General features: G+C 53.7%; 10 protein-coding genes and 1 non-coding gene across 11 annotated transcripts; 4 read left to right on the top strand and 7 right to left on the bottom strand.

The window, feature by feature from the left end:
• Nucleotides 1–687: 687 nt before the first annotated feature.
• On the bottom strand, nucleotides 688–1845 carry J4E90_009229 (uncharacterized protein; the record flags this gene model as incomplete). The annotated part of the gene is made up of 7 exons (XM_051438748.1): nucleotides 688–747; nucleotides 812–891; nucleotides 947–1358; nucleotides 1403–1481; nucleotides 1532–1571; nucleotides 1690–1789; nucleotides 1843–1845. The coding sequence occupies 7 exons, from the start codon at nucleotides 1843–1845 to the stop codon at nucleotides 688–690; spliced, it is 774 nt and encodes a 257-aa protein (XP_051287411.1).
• A 766-nt stretch (nucleotides 1846–2611) lies between these two features.
• Nucleotides 2612–5473, top strand: J4E90_009228 (uncharacterized protein; the record flags this gene model as incomplete). Its single annotated transcript, XM_051438747.1, has 3 exons — nucleotides 2612–4018; nucleotides 4063–5352; nucleotides 5402–5473. 3 exons carry the CDS (start codon nucleotides 2612–2614, stop codon nucleotides 5471–5473), a joined length of 2769 nt encoding a protein of 922 aa, XP_051287410.1.
• A 727-nt stretch (nucleotides 5474–6200) lies between these two features.
• J4E90_009227 (uncharacterized protein) lies at nucleotides 6201–7318 on the top strand (the record flags this gene model as incomplete). The annotated part of the gene is made up of 2 exons (XM_051438746.1): nucleotides 6201–6509; nucleotides 6722–7318. 2 exons carry the CDS (start codon nucleotides 6201–6203, stop codon nucleotides 7316–7318), a joined length of 906 nt encoding a protein of 301 aa, XP_051287409.1.
• A 311-nt stretch (nucleotides 7319–7629) lies between these two features.
• J4E90_009226 lies at nucleotides 7630–7759 on the bottom strand. Its single transcript has one exon. It is a non-coding gene; the product is annotated as a tRNA-Thr (tRNA).
• Nucleotides 7760–7985: 226 nt separating this feature from the next.
• On the bottom strand, nucleotides 7986–10591 carry J4E90_009225 (uncharacterized protein; the record flags this gene model as incomplete). The annotated part of the gene is made up of 2 exons (XM_051438745.1): nucleotides 7986–9917; nucleotides 9974–10591. The coding sequence occupies 2 exons, from the start codon at nucleotides 10589–10591 to the stop codon at nucleotides 7986–7988; spliced, it is 2550 nt and encodes an 849-aa protein (XP_051287408.1).
• A 344-nt stretch (nucleotides 10592–10935) lies between these two features.
• On the top strand, nucleotides 10936–12778 carry J4E90_009224 (uncharacterized protein; the record flags this gene model as incomplete). The annotated part of the gene is made up of 5 exons (XM_051438744.1): nucleotides 10936–11455; nucleotides 11505–11746; nucleotides 11809–12013; nucleotides 12073–12290; nucleotides 12341–12778. 5 exons carry the CDS (start codon nucleotides 10936–10938, stop codon nucleotides 12776–12778), a joined length of 1623 nt encoding a protein of 540 aa, XP_051287407.1.
• Nucleotides 12779–12976: 198 nt separating this feature from the next.
• On the bottom strand, nucleotides 12977–14712 carry J4E90_009223 (uncharacterized protein; the record flags this gene model as incomplete). The annotated part of the gene is made up of 5 exons (XM_051438743.1): nucleotides 12977–13053; nucleotides 13117–13994; nucleotides 14044–14329; nucleotides 14394–14437; nucleotides 14639–14712. 5 exons carry the CDS (start codon nucleotides 14710–14712, stop codon nucleotides 12977–12979), a joined length of 1359 nt encoding a protein of 452 aa, XP_051287406.1.
• A 769-nt stretch (nucleotides 14713–15481) lies between these two features.
• J4E90_009222 (uncharacterized protein) lies at nucleotides 15482–16711 on the bottom strand (the record flags this gene model as incomplete). Its single annotated transcript, XM_051438742.1, has 1 exon — nucleotides 15482–16711. The coding sequence occupies one exon, from the start codon at nucleotides 16709–16711 to the stop codon at nucleotides 15482–15484; it is 1230 nt and encodes a 409-aa protein (XP_051287405.1).
• Nucleotides 16712–17209: 498 nt separating this feature from the next.
• On the bottom strand, nucleotides 17210–17959 carry J4E90_009221 (uncharacterized protein; the record flags this gene model as incomplete). Its single annotated transcript, XM_051438741.1, has 1 exon — nucleotides 17210–17959. The coding sequence occupies one exon, from the start codon at nucleotides 17957–17959 to the stop codon at nucleotides 17210–17212; it is 750 nt and encodes a 249-aa protein (XP_051287404.1).
• A 228-nt stretch (nucleotides 17960–18187) lies between these two features.
• On the top strand, nucleotides 18188–20523 carry J4E90_009220 (uncharacterized protein; the record flags this gene model as incomplete). The annotated part of the gene is made up of 3 exons (XM_051438740.1): nucleotides 18188–18622; nucleotides 18679–18719; nucleotides 18774–20523. The coding sequence occupies 3 exons, from the start codon at nucleotides 18188–18190 to the stop codon at nucleotides 20521–20523; spliced, it is 2226 nt and encodes a 741-aa protein (XP_051287403.1).
• Nucleotides 20524–20580: 57 nt separating this feature from the next.
• On the bottom strand, nucleotides 20581–21788 carry J4E90_009219 (uncharacterized protein; the record flags this gene model as incomplete). Its single annotated transcript, XM_051438739.1, has 3 exons — nucleotides 20581–21215; nucleotides 21275–21701; nucleotides 21753–21788. 3 exons carry the CDS (start codon nucleotides 21786–21788, stop codon nucleotides 20581–20583), a joined length of 1098 nt encoding a protein of 365 aa, XP_051287402.1.
• Nucleotides 21789–22214: the final 426 nt, after the last annotated feature.

Raw genomic sequence — 22214 nt, 5'->3', positions numbered from 1 at the left:
GGATCCATGCCCGTGACTCTCTCATCCCTTGGTGACGTGCTCAACAAAGAGACACCAGCCTTCCCGTGGGGACTCCCCTACCTTCACCACCGAGTGACCGCTGCCCAGTAGCCCAGTTCTTTTGTGGCAGTCTCTCTTGTTTAGTAGAGTAGACGTTTGCGGTGTGCGCGGGTCTGGGTCGTCGGTTGTGAGGAATGCGTTTGAAGCCGACTATCGAGGTGTTCGGTGGGCAATTTGGAGGTAAAGGCAAGATCTGTGAAGAGATATCGGCCGTGCTACTATCTCAGACAGCAGGCGTTGGGTGTTGGGTGGTGTGATTAGTTGGACTACTGGAGCAGAAGGTACGATGGTCGCAACAGCGGTCTTTGCCGAAGATCAGGCGGTTCCCGAGACGGCGCTAGAGGGAGCGAGATAATGTACAGTGTCCCAGAAAGGTTTGAACAGGAAAGGAAATAGGAACAGGAAAATCTGACTGCTGGTGTATTCTTGCGTCCTGTTGACGCGATGCTGAGCTGAGGTTCGTCGAGTGACGCTGCTAACCACAAGCTGCCGGAGTTATGCACCCTCGCCCGATTGGACACGACTTCCCCAGAGCCCCGCTTGATCGCGCAGCTGAAATCAAGCTTGCCCACATCCATCATGTCTACCACTTTTGCGCTAAATCGAAGAAGACTGAGCACTCTCCCACTATTTCCACGCTTCCTGATCGTTCCACGGCGGCAGTACCATAGGCAGCTTCTCAGGCGACTGCAAAAGTGGAGGCACGAAGTCAGTATCTACCTCATATGCATTTCATACAGTCAGAACTTACTTGATCCGGCCACTGCTCTGCGATGACCTTGATCAACTCCTGGTAGAAAATCTCGTATCCTGCTGGGTTCAAGTGAAGCCCTGAAACGTGCAGTTAGCATGGCGAGGAAACAGGAAGGTTTTGCGAAACCCTTACCATCGTACATAAGCTCCACGAGGGCGTCATTCTGCGAGACATCTAAAGAGCCCGGTAGATCATCGCCCAGCTTCCAAATATCTGCTTTGAAGTCCGTCCTCGCCATGAAGGCTTTCCAGAGATTTACGACAGGCAGGCCAAGCTCGGCGCCAAGTTGAACGACTGCATCGGCATATGTTTTGGTCGCACCCGCCAGGCGCGTCACGCTAGCATATCCGTTCGACTGGTCTCTTGGCCACCACAGATGCTCGTTGATTGGGGGAGGAGCCACCAGGATGATACGAGGGTCGTGAGCTTTGATCTGCGGATGGGACATAATGTCCATTAGGTTCTTGGTGAACTCATCAAGAGGAATATGCTGCTTGTTTGGCGCATCTGGTAACGATGAGTCGTTGGCGCCGAAGAAGATGGTCTGTATGGTCAGTCAGGGCTGCATCTAGCATGGACACGTCTTACCATGAACCGAATCTTAGCCTGATCCGGCGGGGGCACGATGGCGGGCAGTATCTGGAGAGCTTGGCGGGTGTTGTACCCACTGTCATGGTGTTAGTTGTCGGTGCGGTCGTGAGGGTAGGACGTCATAACCTGAAGCCGCGGTTGACTACATCCAGTCGCCTGATGTATGCTGTTGGAATCATTAGTGCCTTTTACAGTGGCCCGAGCCAATGGCCGCCATGGAAGCTTCACGAAGAGATGTTTTGCATGGGGTAGTAATCGGGAGACATGATGATATTTGGACTGACCAGCTTGAAGGGCTGCAGAGAAGGCAAAGCCTCGCTCCTGGGAGAAGGAGTCCTGGGTTATGCTGTCTCCGAAGAGGAAGAACTGTTCATAGAGAGCAGGCTACAGTCATCAGCACGCAGTCCCAATGGCACTCAATGTCCAGCAGGACTCACCATCTTGAATGCTTTTAGAGAGATGTAGGCACGATCGTCGTCAGACCTTCCGGAATGTCTGCTAGTACCTTGGATATCTCGCTCGGCGAAATCCCGGTGTTCCGAAACCGGCTTTCCCGAGTTGCGTCGTCTGTATCTTCAGATCAGCGGCTCAGCAGCAGATGGATGCGCGGGCGGATAAGAAACGACAGATTGGCAGCCTCTACCCCCCAATTCTCCCGACCGCGAGACGCACGTCAGTGTGTAGTGGTGGGGGTGGGGGCTGCGATTGGCGGCTACGGCATCGCGCCTTCTCCGTGTAGGGTTAGCACCTTCCGTTTGCCCTGCGTTCCGTCACCATCGCGTCCACGGGTGCACCCCAATAATCACATGGGACGCGCCTACCGCCCTTTGCGGTGGTGAGACACCTGAGGTCAGCCTCCGAGGGCTGCGCACCGCTGATTGCTGGAGTTGCTCGAGCTGCTGCTTTTGCTGCTTTGTTCGCCTGGCCGCCCTGCACACGCAAGCCTGTCTGAAACAGCTGGCGGACCCGCGGCGGAGCCTATCTCGCCCCGGACACAGGACAACAACGCATCCTGGAGGGATCCGCGGCATAGTGGGGAGCAGCCATGGTGCCCAGCCATAACATATCCATCGTGACACCGCCATCGTTTTCCGGATGACCATGATAGCGGCCTCTGCTCGGCGACATGTCTCTGGCTGCCCTCGACACTAATAGACCGCCCCTGCCCCGATTGTAGCTGCTGCCTCCCTACCCACCGCCCTCGCCATGCCCAAGTCGATGCAGTCGTACCACAGCGTCGACGACTACGACGCCGACGATGACTACGCCGCCGAACAGCGCGAGCGCGACGACACCTTCAGCAGCACCACGCCCACGTCGCCCACGCTCACCTTCAGCGCCCAGCGCCCGATGCGTGCCTCGGACACGGACCTCACGAGGTCGACGGGCAGCGTCAACGAGCGGACCGCCCTGCTAGGAGTGCCCCATCTGCGGGGTGCCAGGTCCTACAAGAGCCTGCCCGCCACCTCCCCGGGCACCCCTCGCCCGGGCATGACGCGCAACAACAGCCAGCTGCCCACCAGCTCGCGCATGCGGAGCCGCCGGGGCTCCCTCACCGGCGGCCACACCTTCAGCCAGCGCCTCGTCAATGCCCTGGGCGAGCGGGGGGCGGGCCTCGAGCAGAGCATGCACTCCGCAAAGGCCTCCTTCTTCCAGGACAACCGCGTGTGGTACGATCAGTTCACGTCGACCGACTGGGTCCACGACAACATCGCCGACGCCTACCGCGTCAAGGCCCTGCGGAGCCGAAAGGACATCAGAGGCCGCCTCGCCGCTTGGTTCGACGGTGCGCAGGGCTGGATTCTGGTAGCCCTAATCGGCGTGCTCACTGCCGTGTGCGCCTACTTCGTCAACACCACCGAGACCACGCTGTTCGATCTGAAGCAGGGCTATTGCACTACCGGCTGGAACAAGAGCCGCAAGGCGTGCTGCCAAGGTGCCTCGATATGCGACAACTGGCTCAAGTGGTCCGAGGCGGTCCGCAATGACAGGCTGGACGTCGTCCAGACCCAATATGGCTTTTTCGTCCTCTCCGTCATCTTGCTCTCCATGGCCTCGTGTCTGCTCACGCTCACCACAAAAACAGTCATCCCTTCAGCCATCTCACTGTCCACACTCGACGAAAACCTCGGAGCAGAAGTCCGGAGATACTCTGATCAGGCAGAGGAAGAAGACCGCAAGCGCAGCATCAGCCCAGAGTCAAGGTTCCAGGAAGTCCAGGCACGGCCACCCATGGTCTACTACTCCGCTGCTGGCAGTGGTGTAGCCGAAGTCAAGGTCATCCTCAGTGGTTTCGTTCTCCACGGTTATCTGGGTGTACGCACACTGCTCGTCAAGACGCTGGCTCTGATCCTCAGTGTTGCATCGGGCCTCAGTCTCGGTAAGGAGGGCCCATACGTGCACATTGCGACTTGCATAGGAAACATTGCTTGTCGTATATTCTCAAAGTATAGCAACAACGACGGCAAACGCAGGGAGATTCTCAGCGCTAGTGCCGCTAGTGGTGTTGCCGTAGCTTTCGGCGCTCCGATTGGCGGAGTGCTCTTCAGTCTGGAGGAAGTGAGCTACTACTTTCCGTCCAAGACGCTCTTCAGAACCTTTTTTTGCTGCATCGTAAGTCGCTAGTCTCTCCTCTCGACCTTGCTAATCCCTTATAGGCGGCTGCGTTATCTCTTAAATTCCTGGATCCATACGGCACCAAGAAGATCGTGCTTTTCGAGGTTCGTTATCATCTAGACTGGAAGTTTTTTGAACTTGCGACCTTTGTCTTCACCGGCGCTGTGGGCGGTGTTCTCGGCGCATTGTTCATCAAAGCATCTCGCATCTGGGCACGAACATTCCGTCGCATACCCGTTATCAAGAAGCATCCGCTCCTTGAGGTCTTCCTGGTTGCGCTTGTGACTGGTTTGATCAGTTTCTGGAACCGATACACCAAACTTCCCGTCACCGAACTCTTGTTCGAACTGGCAAGTCCGTGCGACACGTACACTGACACCGGCGACGGTCTCTGTCCGACTCTCGAGCATATTCCGAGCGTACTCAAAACCTTGTTCTTCGCATTTGTCATCAAAGCTCTTCTGACTGTCGTCACCTTTGGTATCAAGGTCCCAGCCGGTATCTATGTACCTTCCATGGTCGTAGGTGGTCTCGCCGGGCGCTTTATCGGCCACACTGTTCAACTTGCTGCTCTACGCTTCAATCATCTGGGCGTCTTCGGAGAGTGTTCGCCTGATGGTCCGCCAGGTTCATGCGTCGTTCCTGGAGTGTACGCGTTAGTGGCTGCTGGAGCAACGATGACCGGCGTCACTCGTCTCAGTATCACACTGGCCGTCATCTTGTTCGAGCTCACGGGTAGTCTGGATCACGTACTCCCTTTCTCTCTCGGCATTCTGGTCGCCAAATGGGTGGCGGATGCCATTGAACCGCTCAGTATCTACGACCTGCTCACAGACATGAACTCGTATCCATTCCTCGATAACAAAGTTCGGCCCATCTTCACATCCGAGCTTGGCGACATCACTACTGGGAAGAGACAGGATCATATCATCGACATCTCAGAAGACGCGCTCATTCCTGCAGTCGAGCTGCGTGCAAAGCAACGTGGACTACAAATGATAGGTGAACTGGACGGCGGCCTGTCCATCATCAAAAACGGCGTTCTTGTTGGCCTCATTCCTGCACCAGATCTAGAGTTTGCGCTCGATAAGCTGGAGAACGAAGAGAACACGCTTTGCCTCATGTCACCGCGAGTTGATTGGGCTGCAGGGCGTGAGCCCCAAGACGAAGAAGAGCAAGAAGCCTATGATCCAAGTGATTTCACTCCATATATTGACCCAGCACCTGTTGCATTGGATGTTCACTCACCGATGGACTTGGTATACGAATGCTTTGTAAAGCTCGGACTACGATATATATGCGTGCTCAGGGATGGCAAGTACGCTGGTCTGGTACGTATCACGTCAGAAGTTGAGATTGAGCAATACTAACTGCAAGTAGGTTCACAAGAAGACTTTCGTCAAGTACGTCAAAGAATTGGAGCATCAGGAAAAGAAAGGACGTGAGATCTAAGTCCTAGCGGCATTACATTTCCCTTCTTTGTTTCTTGCATAGCGTCATACCCTCATTATCATTCAGCGATCTTTCCCTTCACTTTCAGTTCATTTTCACAAGCATATACTGCATTTAGACTGGCGTTACATGGCATGTCTTCGTAGATGACGCGGTATCACATGGCAAGCGTAGAGCATACATGGAATCATTCATTCAAAATGTTCACAGGATTGGTTCAAAGCCTTCATCGTTGCACCCGGTGTTTCCTTTATCAACATAGCTTGAGATGCCCGACTACTTGTTCTAGAACATTTCACGCACTCTACCATTTGAGGTCTTACTCCCCGATCTTGTCATGCGATGTGGTAGTGCAGCCGTTCGCACGGACCCTATTGTGTACGCACGCGATCAACCTTCTACCTGACATCTTGACCTGAAGTGATTCTCTACGCAGCTGCAGATTCACTTCTTGTGGAGTCGTGACCCTAGCGTCTACGCTGAATCATATCCCTAGTCGACTTGAATATGGAGATGAATCAACCTGAACATTACGACCATTACCGCTACATCTAGAAACAATCTCATCTGCCCGCCTACCAGGAATCAACGCGATGCGTTTGGCCTTGTTATTTCTCCTGTTGTTAGGGTTCTTGCATTGGTACTGGCCTCCACGAATCGGTACTGTCGAACCGGATCCGAAACTGACGCACTCGACCCTGGCTCTATCGGCCCCCAGGAGGGTAACATGAATCGCTTCAAATTTGGTATCGCGCAACCTTGGCCTCCCATCAGCATCCCTAAGAAGGGCCGGATTCGTCTCCTTCGATATTGCTTTGCGACCGCCAAGGCCAAAGCGGAACTTGGTTGTCCACTCCAGAAGGGGTTCAAGATATGGGCCGACGCCATCAAGACACCAGCCAGTGCTGCGAACGGCCATTGCCTCGGATGGATGGAAATTCATGACGGCAACGAGGATAGAAATGAGAGAATGTATCCGACCTGCTACCTCGATGACTACAAGAACAAGAAAGAGCCTTGGACGTGGAACCCAAAGGTGAGCGCGGACGCTCTTGCAATACACCTTGGGGCAGAAGAAGAAGCGCCATACGCTAGCATTGGGTATGATCATCGCAAAGATACCGCTGGCCGTCATTACATGGTCATGGGCTCAAAAAGCACCGAGCCACATCGGGTAGCCCACGAAGTAAGTCTCTACGTTGCCGGTCGAACACCCCTCGTCTCCAAGTCCGCTGACACGAGAGCCAGATCGGCCACGTCCTCGGCATGGCTCACGAGCACTGCCGGTTTGACCGCGACGAAAACGTTCTTTTCCGCTGCGACAAACTAGTAGGCTACAAAGACGCCCTCATCGCCGCCAGCGTCGCCGGCCACCAAGACGCCGCAGAGCGCCTCTGCACCGAGCAAGGTTTTGCGAACGAATTCAACTTCGAAGCTGGTGCACAGTACATCAAGAACGCCGCTTTCAACAGCATCTACGCTCCCATCATGGACGAAGGCCCCTTTGACCTCGGCTCCATCATGATTTATCCTTCGAATGCGTATGCCGCGGACTCTAATTGCTGGGAAAAGAACGATATCAGTGTTTGTCCGCTTGTTGCCGCGCGCTTTGGGTCCACATGGGCGATTCAGATTGATACGGCGCCGTCGGTGGGTGATGTCAATTTTGTCAGGGCGTGGTATCCGTGGCTTGAAGAGCAGAAGGAACCTGGTGCTGAGAAGCCGACGACGAGTTCTGGTACTGTTGTTGTTGGTAAGCGTAGGGGAGACGAAGCAGAGCGTGAGTTTGTTAGAGTTCACCGTCTTGGGGTTAGAGATGGGAAGGTTTGGGTGAAGGCATCGTAGAGGGAATTAGAAACGTCCATGGTGGTGGAAAGGAGACAACGGGTCGTGCCATGACTGGACGTTGGGGACATTGTCGCATGCCTGCTGTGAGAGACGCCGTTGCAGCTAGGGGTCGGAGAAGACTGTTCCCGTCGTCTGTGATTGTTCAATATCCTGCTTTTCATGTTGTCGCATAAGCAATAGAAGGATGAAGACGCATAAGCCCCACTTTGCCCCTCCACCACCACAATGCCGCAAAAAAGAGCATGCTTCCCAACAGAACCCCAGGACAACACAAGCAAAAAGGAATGGCGTCTGCCTGCTGCCGTAGTTGCCTTCCGCCAGAATTGAACCTTCAAGGCACGTCAGCGTCGTCGTCTCCTACGTGCTTCGAATGGGGGTGCTACTCACTGACGACCTCGTCATTACTAGTGACGCGCTCTACCACTGAGCTAGGAAGGCTTTCTAGTTGGATGGCAAACGCTTCAGATAAACGTCTTATGATCTGATTTGTGAATGGCATCTATAACCTACATCTATACACCGGTCCTTGCATTTGCCGTGATCGGCCGCCAAAATGCGGTGTCGTGTCTAGCGGGGCAAAACCATCAGGGTCTAATCACAGAGCGGCACAAGCGGGTACATATGAAATATCCGCAGCTCAATTTGTGCTAGCTGCAATCAACGCTTATTTCCTCCCTCCAACACTACCCTTCCACCTCCCTCTCCCCAACTTGTCAGTTCCCGTCTTCTCCGCATCTGCGCCATTGAAGACAACACTTCTCTCATCGCCCCTCGGCAGGACAACCTCCAGGTCCTTCCAATGCGGGACGAAGCCATCTTGCAATTTCTCCTCATATCGCACCAGTACCTGCGTGGCCGTTGACTCGAAGGATACTGTAAAGACGGAGATCCTGGCTGGCGGCGGCGAAACACCGTCGTCTTCGTACCAAGTAGACGTGTAGACTTTACCGTTGGAAGAAGCCTTTGGAGGGAAGATCTCCACCCCACGGTAATCGTCCAGGGGCAGGTTCGCCGGGTTGTTTGTTTCGCCTACAGAGAGGACTTGTTCCGCTCGTCCAACAGGTATCGCGCTTCCAACTTTCGCCAAGACAGGAATGCTGGACTGCCAGTGCGATGCAACATCAACCCACTGTCCCGCGCTGTAATACGTTTGTGGGTTGTTGTTCAGGTCCAGAAACGCGGCATCAGGGTCTGAAGCGTCCTTGGGAAGGTACATGCTAGCAGTCTCGGCACCAGGAGTGAAGACACCACCGACCAGTAGTGCATCACCAAGCCAGTACTGTGTTTCGCCATCGGTAAGTGTCTTGTTGGTCCAAATCTCTGGATCACTCTCATATCCCCATCCAGTCCAACGCTGCGGTGGCGTGGCGGTCATGTGAGAATGCAGCGCTAGCGAGTAGAGATAGGGAATGAGTTCGTAGCGGCGCTTGATCGTGTCGCGGATTATGCTAGTCACCTCGGGATACATCCAAGGCTCGATCACATCGCCGACGCGGTTGTCTTTGCCCGTTTTGAAGCAGTTGATGGCGAAGCGCGGACTGTAGATGCCTTGCTGGCACCAGCGGACGAGAAGCTCGGGACTGGGCTGTGGGCCTTCGAAACCGCCTATGTCGTGGCCGTAGCATTGCATTAGACACACGCCCGCGGTGAGGGACAGAGCGTTGGCGCCTTTCATGCCTGGCCAAGAGGTGACATTGTCTCCGCTCCAGGCACTTGCACAGTATCGAAGCGTTCCTGCTGTGGCGCTTCGGGTCAAGATGAAAGGGCGTTGCGCAGGTTCCATCTCCAAGGCTGCATCGTGCGAAGATTTCCCCATCAGTTCGGTGTTGAGTGCGCGACCCCAGAATCCGATGCTGTGGCCATAGTCGTCGCTCTTGGGCTCTTGGGTGACGGCTGGCTCATCCAGCGCGCACTGCCAGCCATCGTGTGGGACAGTGTATTCGTTGTTGTCGTTCCAAATGCAGTCAATGCCGACACGCTTCAGCTCGCGAATGCCGTCGTACCACCACTGGTACCCAGCCTTGGAAGTGAAGTCGATATGGCCACCGACTCCACTCTCACCTCCACCCGCGCTCCATAGTCTCGCTTCAGCTGATGCGAGTGTCAACGAATCCGTAAAGAATGCGCCAGCGTCTTTGAGCTTTTGATACTCGGGATGGCTGCCCAATACATACGGCTTCACGTTTGCAATGAGTCGAATGCCTTCCTTGTGATAAGCATTGATCCAGCCTTTCGGATCAGGAAACCGGTGCTTGTTCCACGTAAACACGTTGCGCGTCTTGGGTTCTGTCTCCGCGACCGTATAGCCAGATGACATTTGCATGCCGGAGCATGGAATGTCGTGTTCTTTGAGCTTGGCAGCAAACTCCATCATGCTCTGACTAGCAGGTGGGTCGTCCGTCATGGAGTATTTCATACCGCCGGCCAGGTAACCGAATGCCCACCGCGGCACCAGAAGTGGATAGCCAACAAGATCAGCGTAGATGCGCACAATATCCGGTAGTGTCTTTCCGACCAAGAGATACTCCTCGAGGCCGCCATAGTCTTGACGATAGACTTTGAAGCGTCCCCACATCCCATCCATCTCAGAGCCGACCTGGTAAAAGAGGTCAGTATGTGTCTCAGATGCAGGTGTACAGCGGTACTTCTTACAGAGTAGAAGCCACGGGCATGCGATGTTGAGAAGATACCAACACAGCCATCTGGCGTGCAATTGATCAGGAGAGGAATGTGCTTATACAGCGGGTCTGTACGGTAAACATCGTAGCCGAAAGAGTCGGTGGCGGAGAGAACGAAGTGGCGATTCGATAAATCCATGGGTGCTGGCTTCTCGCCAAGTCCAAGGTGAAGGGTCCCATTATTGTAGCGTGTGTAGTGCGAAACCCCAGGCCCATCAGCAACATAGGAGCGATTGGGCAGATCGGTATGAATGGGTGTCTTTTGGCCAGGAAGCGTAAGTGATACTATGGGTACACCGCCTTCCCAATCCACATTGGCAGTGACTCCATCGACGGCGAATGCTTTTGAGGTGGTGCTTGATGATACCCGTGCCGCAGTCGTGTCGTCCAGGGTCTTGCTCGGTACTGGTGTGGCTCGGTGTGGCGGCAACAAGTGCTTGGGCGACGTGAAAGTCGTTCGGAAAAGTCCAGGTCGTAAAGCGTCAAACGTGAAAACAAAGCCCGAGTTTGATTGCAACTCAACGCTCGTGTTAAACGATGCCGTTGCGGGAACAGCTTGGTAGCCGCTGGGGACGTGCTCAAGCATCGGCATGATGAATATAGAACGGCTTTCACAGTTAGCAATGCCTGTCTTCTTGCCAAGTATCATGAGCATCATGAATCATACTGTACTTATAGCAAGGCAGGCCATTGAAATTCGCCCGAAAGTACCATCGGAGAAAACCGAAGGAGCGTACCCTCGTCACGAGGCTAAAGGCATCCATCCTTGGCTGCCGGTTTCTTCGGCCGTAGCTACGAGACCTAGCCCGAAGAGAGACAAGATCAGCGTCTGGGGTCCCCGTGGGGATGCGTATAAGTGCAGTCGGGCCATATTGACCTACTACTGCAGCATTATCTCAGACTCTTCCTGGGTTGATTGTAGTCTTCTTGTTGAACATGTCGAAACCGGAGGTGACCGACGACGTCGCCGCGTCCAAGCCCAACGTCGAAACCACGGAGTCGCTTTACAAGCCAGCCAATGCGACGGACGGCAAAGGCAAAGACAAAGCCGCCGCACTTCTCGCCTCGAACGAACGCATCGTCGTAACATCTGCCGAGAACAAACGCGTCTTGAAGAAGATTGATCTTGTCATCTTGCCTATCCTACTCAGCGTCTATTTCCTCCAATCGCTCGACAAGACCACGTTATCCTACGCTTCCGTCTTTGGCCTCATCGAAGATGCGAACCTCGATCCCAACAGTCAACAATACTCATGGCTTGGGAGTATCGTGTACATTGCGCAGCTAGTGGCACAGCCGCTAGTGGCTGTGTTGCTGGTCAAGCTCAGGATGGGGAAGTTCATGGGTGTTATGGTGTTCACCTGGGGCTGCATATTATGCGGAATGGCGGGTGCCAGCAGCTTCGCCGGGCTGATGGCCACGCGATTCTTGTTGGGCGCTTTCGAAGCTGCCGTTGGTAAGCCAACTCTTCAAGCCATCACGAAGACTCACGCTAACGCATCCAGCTCCTGCTTTCATCGCCGTTGTACAGATGTGGTATAAGCGCGGCGAGCAAACGAACCGAAACGCAGCTTGGTACGCCATGCTGGGTATGGTCAACATCCTCGGCAGTCTGCTCTGCTACGGCTTGGGCCACATTCAGTCCAATCTTCTGTACTCATACCAGATCATCTTTCTCTTCTGTGGTCTCCTCACAGTCGTCGTTTCGGTCTTTGTATGGTTGTTTATGCCCGACTCACCCATGGAGGCAAGTGTTTCCCTGTACGAGCTGATGTGAGAGATGTACTGACTTCGTGCCCCAATCTTTAGGCCAAGTTCTTCAACGATCACGAAAAGCTCGTCGCTGTCGAACGTCTGCGTATGAACCAGATGGGCGTTGCATCTCGTGTCTGGAAGTGGGACCACGTACTGGAGGCATTCATGGATCCCAAGACATGGCTTTGGTTTTCCATGTTGACAGCGATCAGCATCCCGAGTGGTGGTATCAGTGCTTTCGGGCCTCTGATCATCCAGAGTAAGTCCAACGTTCCTGCAAGCTGCAAGTCTGAACTCCACTGATTGCTCGAAAATCAGGTTTTGGGTTTGGGCCCTTCGCTACGATCCTCTTCAACATGCCTTTCGGCGTCATCCAGATTATAGCTACCTGCGGTGGAGCTTGGCTAGCCACGTGGCTGAAACGGAAGTCGCCCGTGCTGATACTCTTATGTATACCACCAATCGCCGGCATCGTCATCCTCATGGTCGTTGGCCGCGGCGACTCGAATCGCGGTGTACTTCTTCTCGGATACTACGTAAGTAGTGGCAACGCAAAACATGTAACCTACTAACCCTGTGCTTCCAGCTGACGTCTTTCTATCCCGGCATTTCACCTTTGATCTATAGCTGGTCAGGCCAAAACACAGGAGGCGACACGAAGCGTAAAGTAACGACAAGTATCCTCTTCGTCGGCGCCAGCGCCGGCAACATCATCGGCCCACAGCTCTTCAAACCGTCAGAAAAACCACACTACTACCGAGGCCTCCGCGCCAACCTCGCTCTCTTCATCGCGATCGTCGTCCTGATCCTGCTTGCAATGTTCTGGATCAAGCTTCTGAACCGAAAGCATGCGGCAACAAGAGAGAGCATGGGGAAGTCGGCCATTGTCGTTGATACCAGCATGGGTTCTGCGCGCGAGGGTGATGCAGAGGGAGCTGAGAACGCACAAGCCAGCGGTGTGGGCGACAAGGCGTTCGATGATGTGACTGACATCAAGAACGAGGACTTCATCTATGTATATTGATCAACGGGTTGACGCTTGAAACATGACTTCCGATAGTTGTAGCTTAGTTACAATATACACTGAACTTACATACAACATTTGCTCCATTGACATGTGCATGTAAACACTGTTGATACTCCCAGGATATGCTTGACCCTCGGATCCACGCACCATGCACGGCTCTTATACGGCAGCCTGCCTTCCAAGCATGCCTTTCGTCTAGAACAAGCTGTCGATGTTGACAAAGAGGTCTTGCCATCCGAGCGGCATATGTTTTAGGTTAAGTCCAGGAAAGTCTGCAGAGGTGGACGTACGAAGTCAGTATAGATTTCACAAGCGTTTCCACAGTCCAAACTTACCCCACTCGAAGACGAACTCGCTGGGAACGTAACCTTGGAACTCGTCTTCAGCTACACTGCTTCTGGCTCCCGCCATCGAAGAGTCCTGGTCGGGTATCTGTTCCGCAGCATACTCTCGGAGAGCAGCTTCACACTTCTCGATGCTGGTTTGCAAGATCTGAAAGTATGCGATGTGGCCGACGGTAACAGTCTTGAGCTCTTCCAGTACGCGATGCGCATCGCTGAGCAGCGCCATGACCGAAGGTACCGGGTCGCGGAGGAGAATGGCTAACTTGAGGACCAGCAAGACTGAGACCGCACACTTGGCCCAGACATAATCGAGCGTCCAGCGAAAAGTGCTGAGGTATGTTGAGCCAGAAGTCGAGGCATGAGACACCGGCGATGAAGTTGGCGTTGACGATGACTGAAGCATGTAGTGGAGATGTCGATTCGCTGCCTCTTTGGCTTTGCGTATGAAGTCGCGCTGAAAGTCGGTCATGATCGCAATGTTCTCGATTCCGGAAGAGCCTACCGCCTTTAAGTACATAGTCATCGTCGCCCAAGCTTGCTGTATACATAAGTTCTGCAACGCAAGAGTCCGTTGATGTGGCGCTGGCTCGGTCAGAGCGATGTTGGTCCATTCATCGAGCCATAGTGACAGCTCAACACAAGCCTCATCTACCGTAGTTCGGAGTTGATCTTCGCTGTGTTGACCCATATAGTCATTACTCTGGCCCATGATCTTTGTATAAGCTTCCGTGCGGATGATGTTGAGCTCCACTTGCGAGAGGAGGCGGATGTCGGTAGATGTACGTTCTGGGTGAGCTAACAGACATCTGATCTTTCGAGATGACATTTGAAGAGAAAGGCCCGGCAGTTTACCGCCATCTAGAGAGAAACTTGAGTGTTTTTAGTAGCGCTCTCCGATCAGGCTAACATGATACTCACAAGAGTTCAAGATTGCAGATCCCAAGCCAAACTCTAGATAGACGGTAAAGCTCTTGCTCATCGGCGGTCACGATCCCGGAACGTGCGTGACTTTTGGCGATGAGCTGATCGACAACATGAGGTAGCCCAAGCTGGATGGCGAAGCGAAGGGCCATAGCCACCAGAACGAACGCGTTCTCCGAGTACGCAGCCACCAGTGCGATGGCCTGTATATCCTCTACTGTAGGGGTATTCGTGTTGATGAATAGGTCGGTAAATTGATCACGGACTCGAGTCTGGAGGCGGCCTAGAAATGGGTGTATAACGTCAGCATTCGTCTCACATTCAGTCCATGCGGGAATGCTACTGACGATAGATCCTGGTGTTGAAACCTTCGGCGGCGCGACATCCAATACTGACTATGGCGTCAAAAAGAATGGGGCTGCGTGAAGCCACTGATGCGATGTTGTCATGTCTCTCGCAAAAGATGGGCACGAGGTATTGCTATTGCTTTTAGTATGGTTCACCAGGTGAAACGGGGCTTTCATACACTGCCCGAGAAGAAACTTTGTGGAATCAGTGATCTGGGCTCGAGAATTGCAGTGAGTTTGTCTACCTTTGATACCAGTGGACAGCTTGATCCCATGTGATGAGACCGGCGTCAACGGCAGTGGCGTTGCACTTGGGCATAGACCGGAGTGCGACTTCTGGCCCTGTCCCAGTCGCATCCTCCATGGGTAACTGCATTCATAATCATGGTCAGCTAGCTTTCCGCTGGTTCGCGTAGGACACCACCTCAAATAAGGAGGAAACAGAACACCCTGGAGCCTACATTGGCGCCAGGTGTTCGGATTTGCCTCTTTTATCCAAGTGTAGTCTTCAGGCCTACGTACACTCTTGTCTTGATGTCGCTGGATACGCATGTGTTCACGAAGAGCAGCCATCTCATTCTCGAGCCTTTCGATCCGCAACACATTTTCGTCCTTTACGGCGTCAAAGTATTGGCAAGTTGCGCCATTCCGGTCACATCGTTGGCAAGGGCGGTTCCCGTCGCATCGTACTTTGGACGTTCGGCAACTGACGCATGCATTGATGGCACGGCGTTTGCGTGGTCGCGGCGAATCCATTGTTATCGGGAATTTCGCACGTACTGGATGGCCCGGTTTTTTGAAGTCGGGGGTGGGCCTGATGGAGATGCGGGGAAGCTACACATGAGTCGTGGCTCTGCGGCGGAATCTACAATCGGCAACGGAGGACGCGACATTCGTCCCGCGGCAGACTTGGGGGCTTGCAATTGTCCAGCCAGAACACCCTGTATCGTTAGTGACCGTGAGTCGCACGTAAAAGTAAGGATGAAGATGATGCGTATCATTCGTCAACACGACCTAATGCCGTCTCATAGGAAAGTGACGCTAAACCCTGTTCGGACTGATGACCAGTCTGCTGCAACGAAGAATACTCAGTTTGGCGCGACATATTCGTTAATTGTAGGCGCAGTGTTGAGATCAAGATCAATGCCGAATTGCCCTGTAGCCTGCCCATAACTAGCCTTGACAGCCTCTGTTGCGTATATTCGCATCTCTTTTTCATATGCTTCTGTGACACCCGTCCATCTATCGCCATCGCCTCTCTCCCAGGCTTCGGCTATCAATCGACCGAGCAAAGCCGAGTCGCGCACAGCTGTGTTTGCGCCGTTGCCTCCTGCCGGCGTCATGGCATGCACCGCATCGCCAACCAGAGTGACTCGAGGGTCGTTGGGCCACTTCGGTACGCCTTCTGGTGACGAACATGTTATCTTCCAGAAAGCTGCTTCCGACTCGGCCATGTTATCGAAGAGTAGCTTGACACGATCATGCCAGTGCGATGTAAGTGCCTTTGCTATCTGTGCAGCAGGCGGCCCAGTAATCGTGTAATTGTCGTTCGGCGCTTTGATGACGCCTGGAGAGCCGATCATGGTCCAGCCGAAGTTGACGTCGGGCTTGTCCATGTCGCCTGCGCGTACATTTGTGATGACGAAGACCTTGCCACCGTTCGGCTGTGATGTATCGTCGACGAGGCGGAAGACACCTTCGCCCAAGGCCTTGAAGGCTGCTGTCGGGGCTTGTCCATGTATTCCTCTGGAACCGAGATCGTAGACTTTAATCGCCCCATTGGACAGCTGACCAGCGACTGCACTCTTAACACCCTCACCACCGATCAGCATAGAGCCCTCCTCGGACTTGGTACCGTCGGCGAAGACTAGTCGCACACCATTGTCCGTCCTCTCGTAGGCTGCGACCTGGTGTTTCCAAACCACACGGTCCTCGATGCCGTCCATGAACAGCTTGCGCATATCACCGCGCGACACTCCAACGACCTTGCCGTCTCTGCTGGTCAAAGGCTCGCTCTTGACGCTCGGAGCATCTCCACCTATTGTCTCGCCTGTCAGCGGGTTCACTGCCGCGAATCCAGCCCCGCCAGTTTTGCCGCAAGCGTCGTAGAATGTCTTGAATCCTGCCGGACCGAGCACTTGCTCAATGGCGTCCAGACCCTGCGCCGAGAGTCTCAACCTATAACCCTGCGCTCTGAAGACGATGGACGCGTCGCGTTCGAAGACGAGGAACGGGATCTTGGAACGGTGCAGCGAGCGGGCGAGTAGGAGCGAGGCGAGGCCGGCGCCGGAAATGAGGATTGGCTTCGGAGCGCTCATGGTGGACGGTGAATTGATATGGGGGATAGACGGCGTCTGGAAGGGCGTGGCATGGCTGCTGTTATAGCAGTCGCGCTTGGGGGTGAGGCAGGCGCGATGCAGTGCGTCAAGTGCATCGTTGGGCAAGTGGGGGCCGCATCGGATCTCCTGGGCCTCCGAAGCAGCGTGATTGCTAAGCTGCCACACTCAAATGCCAGTAAGCGACTGTGGCCTCTTTCCGCACAGCGACATTTATAATACCAGACTCTACCATGCCGCTAAGCCATGCTGATGTTCTAGTCTTACGTAGCACTCGGGGATGCAGCTGTGTTGGAGACCACGTGAAGACGCGTCAAAGCCTTGGGCCGAATCGTGGCACCCTCACTATCTTTGGCTCGTCAATCAATGTTGAAATCCGTTGGTTTGGTAGCATACTCTATGGATCCATGCGGTTCTCCCTCGTCATCACATAACGGCGCGAATGTGCTGTGTCGCACAGTGACTATTACCGTTTTGGTGCTATGATGCCATGTAATCCATAATGTACTCGATCTTCGGCTTCATGAGCAGCAAGTAATGCTCTTCCGGCATAAGTGCCATAGGTTCCCGAGCCATGAGAACAGCCCAACTAGACTCTTTGTCAAAGCTCCACTCCCAAAATGTAGATTCGAAATTCGGAGCGTTCGGGGCATCGTATCTCTGGAAATGGTCTTCTTTGAGCAGCTCGCCGAGTAATCTGATGTAGCCATGTGGTTCTCTGGCAAGACAATGATTCGGGAAGAGGAGCTTGACTTGTTTGACGTTGCGCAAACGTCTGAACAGACCCACGAGGGCTGTCCGGTTGGCAGAGTCGTCGAGTGGCATTACAAACTGTAGCTCATCGAGATGCATACATTGCCTGTTCAACGGGTACTCGTACCATTTCCCGATGGTCTCATGGTTGCAGTGAATCCTCAACTTCTTTACATCTTGTAGAAGCTCTTCGACTTGCTGAGCGGCAACTCGTGTGGAGTTCCTGGCGAGCACAAAGAGGGTACTGTGGATGGCAAGGCGACGGAACTCAGCGTTGAACTGGCGGCAAACCAGCCGTATCGCAAGGTTGGTACTAGCTTTGTACCTCTCATCTATCGTAGAACAAGTTCGTCCCTCATTGGACTCGTGGTGTTTCGTGAGTCCCGCGTCAGATTGTTCCAGCGCGTATGCGACAATCTCTAGGCGGAGCTCGATAGGTAAAGAGAGAAAGGTCGCCTTTGAGGCGGTGTGAGACATGACGTGGTGCCACAGGGGGTTAAGACAGCGAGTATGGCCGCTGCGTAAACTTTGTGCTCACAGACACTGGCCATCTGCAAGCTCGAAGCAACAACCCAGCTGACGCGAAAGAAGCGCGCCTGATGCCAGCGCGGGCCCGTGCGTAGACATCTGATAAGATTTCACGACCCCGCCAATCTCCGACTCCGAGCTTGCGTCGCCCCATCTTGTACCTCATCGCGTCCACTCATGCGCACTTCATCCATCTCCATCATTCTGTACACGCTTACAGGTGCATCACATGCTTTGTACTCGGGAAAGTACTGCCCTTTGGCATGTGAGACCGGCGTCAACTATGTAACCTTCAACGACACCGACCCTTCGCTTTCGAGCAAGATCCGAGGATGCCAAAGTGAATTACGCCTCACATCACTGTATCTGTGCTTCGACGAGTTCTGCATACAGGATGGCCAGACAGAAAAATGGATCGAGAACCAGAAACCCTGGTGTGAAGCACACGCAAACATTACATTACCTTCCTTTCGCGATGTTCTGGACCAATGGACCCCTGACGACAAGGCCAGAGTGACGCGACTGGCGGCTGAAAAGGCATTGAAGTTTCCGACCATTGATGAAGTTGTGATACCAAGTGATGAGCTTGTAAGGCGAGCTTTTACCACCATGGTACGTTTCTGCCTATACGGCCAAAGAGACTATGGAGTGCTAAATGTGGCGTACAGGAGGCGGCATTCTGGGAATACGAGATCCATCTCGTGTATGGGTAAGTCGAGCCTGTATCCCGCTAGGCGCAACTTCGCTAATATAATACCCACAGCTGGTACATGTACTACTTCTGGCTCGTAGTAGTGGCCGTTGGTGTAACGACGCGTATACTGTCACTTCTACGCAGTGAACAGCGCCACATGTCATACAAAACAGTCCCAGAAGTCGAATCCGGCCGGATTTCTGGACCTCGAAGTCCCTTGGTTTCCCTCCGAACATGGCTCAGGCGATACGTTACTACACCTGCCGCTTTTGGTGATCGTTGTTCTCGACCGTACGGCTGGTGTACCATCCCACCACGGATCCAGTCGCTTACCATCTTTCTTTTTGTCGCGCTCAACGTTGTTCTCTGCAGCTGCTCCTACCGTCTCACCGAAGGCAACCTTTATTGGCCGAAGAAGTCAGTGCAATTCCTCCGTTTTGTATCGGATCGTACGGGAATCATATCGCTCGCGAACTTCCCACTCGTCTGGCTCTTTGGTATGCGCAATGATCTTTTGATCTGGGTGACTGGATGGGGTTTCGGTACCTACAACGCTTTCCATCGGTGGGCGGCAAGGGTTGCCACAGTACAAGCCGTAGTGCACAGTGTGGGATACACGCTGATGATACTGGAGCGCGGAGGATGGCCATCCTTCCTAAACTACTGGACGAAGCACTACTTTTGGAACGGCGAACTGTCAACCATCGCCATGTGCGGTCTTTTGGCGTTCTCGTTCTACGGTATCCGTCGTGCGCACTACGAGTTCTTCCTCGTCACGCACATAGCGCTCTCAATCGCAACCCTCTGGACTATGTACTACCATGTTGAGATTTTCACTAATGGCGAGTGGAACATATTCATCTGGCCATGCGTTGGTGTCTGGGTCTTTGACCGGATCATGCGCCTCTCACGAATCTTAGCTTTCAACCGCAGCCCGCTGAGTACCAAGGCTAGGGTTACTTATGACCCTAGCAGTAACCTCGTGCGTATGGAAGTCGATAGTAGTAAGAGCTTAGTAGCCCCAAGGCCTGGCTCTTACTACTACATCCACGTGTTGGATGATCTGTTCTATGCACATCAGAGCCATCCGTTCACGTTGGCATACAGTTCAAAAGATACGGACAATCCTCCATCTACGCCACTATCGCCGCTTTCAGCGAGGCCGGAGCACTCGCGTACTTCATCAGCCTCAACCACAGAGTCGGATGCACTCCTTTCGTCTAAAGCCTCAGATGCCTCATCGAACATGGTGTTCCTTGTCCGACCTTACGACGGCTTCACGTCCCGATTGAAGTCACATTGTCTCTTACATCCCAAAAGACTCCGTGTCCTTGTGGAAGGGCCTTATGGACACACTGTTCCTCTCCGCAGTTCACAAAACATTCTGTTCGTAGTCGGTGGAACGGGTATCGCGGTCCCGCTATCACACCTAGCCCACGTTCTGGCCAGTACATCACGTGTACGGAGTGTGAAGATTGTATGGGCAGTACGCGAGTACGCGTTCCTCACTTCTGTTCTCCGCGACTTCAGAGGCTCGTTGAGTGATGAGAGAGTCGAGATGGAAGTGCACGTCACTCGGGATGATGAGGCAAAAGACGATGTGTTGGGCGAAGACTTGAAGAGCGTAAGAATCATGGCACACAGACCTGACGTACATGAAACAGTTCAAGAGGCTGCTAGAGATGCGGGCCAGCAACGTCTGGCGATTGTGGCTTGTGGACCAGCTTTGATGGCGGATCAAGCTAGGAAAGCGAGTGTCCAGATGTTGGATAAAGGTTTTAGAGGGGTGGAGTACTTTGAAGAAAGCTTCAAGTGGTAGGACGTACGACATCAGACTGATTCGATGGATTCAACTCGTCCTCAACATTGTCCCAGTTTACACATCTGCTTTCTCCTCTGTTCTTTTAAGCTGGATATACCACTCCGCGACCTCTCTCACGCTATCCTCTAGCCCCCTGATCTTGTCACCATTCAGCAGCATCTTCTCCGTCATGCTTGATTCGACGCGAAATGGCATGTTGATAGGCACCTTCTGGCGTCCCAGTGTGACAACCCCAGTCTTGACCTCCTTGGCAAAGTCTCGCTCAATCATGTCCGCCACAGAGTTCCAGAGTTTGTCCCCATCTGTCCCCTCCTCCACCGTCCCAGCGGCAACATACCACTTGGGCAGATCCTCGCCTCTAACCCTCTCATCTAGCGCCTCGATATGAATGCGAGCGCAGTCTTGCACATGCACGAAACCAAACGCATACCGTGGTGCCACATCATCGAACAGCAATGCCTTGCTCTGTCGATCCATGTGCGCACGCGCTTGCTCCGACGTTGTGCAGAACTCCGAAGGGCCGATGACGGTACCGGGTATGATTTGCGCGATAGAGAAGGGGAGCTCGTGGGAAGCTTGGAGATCAGCGAGGTAGGTCATACATTGGGCTTTTGCGGAGCAGTAGGCGTTATGAGGGGATTTGAGAGGGGGTCGGTATGCGAGGGATGTTTGCGAGACCTGAACTGCCTCTGTATCGGTCAGCAAGACGCATGAAGTGAGGCGCGAGGGCAGAAGCAAAGAGACGTACCGTTCAAGACGCGTTCCATACGCGTACCTAGTGTATCGCCGTCTTCAGAGTCAACAAGCCCCGCTCCAGCCTGCGTGAATACCATCCTCTTCACTGTGCCAGACTTCCGCCCTGCTTCTATCAAGCCCCTCGTCGACCTGATGTATGGATGGTAGATGTCGTTGTCAGGATCCAGATGGAGCATCGGCCATGCTCCTGCTATGTGCACAACATAGTCGACACCCGCAACAGCTTCATCGTATGCTCCTCCGACTGCATTGTCTGGCACGGCGACGGATTCGATTAGGTCGAGGTAGGGCTGCACAGAGGGCCCGGTTTTGATCGTTTCGATGGCGGAGGCGCGGCGCACGATGCACCGCACTCGATAGCCAGTCTGCAGCGCGTAGACCACACAGGCATAGCCTATTGTTCCGTTTGCGCCTGTTATCTAGGTACCCAGTCAGTTTCGTTGCGCTGGGGATGATGGAGATTGACTTACAGCGACAAGGCCTCGAGCTCCGCGATCGGCCGTCATGCTTCAGTGCCGCGACGGTGAAGTTTCCCAATATCGCGAATACTTCAGGCCTGGGTCAGAAGCTTGGAAATACATGGTTGATATGGGAAATGTCCGAGTCTTACTAAGATTCTTGCCGTTGGAGTGCAGCTTAGATGAATGGGAGGGCAAGCCGGGCCAAGCCGTTCCGAGCAGCGTTCCGACATCCCTTGGCATTTGGGGACGTTGAGCTGGTCGTCATTGGACGTTTATCCACCAACACTCCTAATCCACGCGATCATTGCGCGAAGGGAGCTTTATTATGCCTAACTTGCCTTCTTTCAATACAACAGGTGGTTGGTATATTGGCTAAAGACATGCGTATTGTAACACGACAGCACGCAATCGCGAGCCTTCCATAATGTCGCCATGAGAAGCTCAACGTCATCATCGTACGCTCCAGAACCC

The sequence above is a fragment of the Alternaria incomplexa genome (genome assembly GCF_024043165.1).
Source record: "Alternaria incomplexa strain BMP 0042 chromosome Unknown scaffold_15, whole genome shotgun sequence".
Classification (NCBI taxonomy): domain Eukaryota; kingdom Fungi; phylum Ascomycota; class Dothideomycetes; order Pleosporales; family Pleosporaceae; genus Alternaria; species Alternaria incomplexa.
Note: the sequence above shows the minus strand (reverse complement) of the source record. Positions and strands in the feature narration are given on the sequence as shown.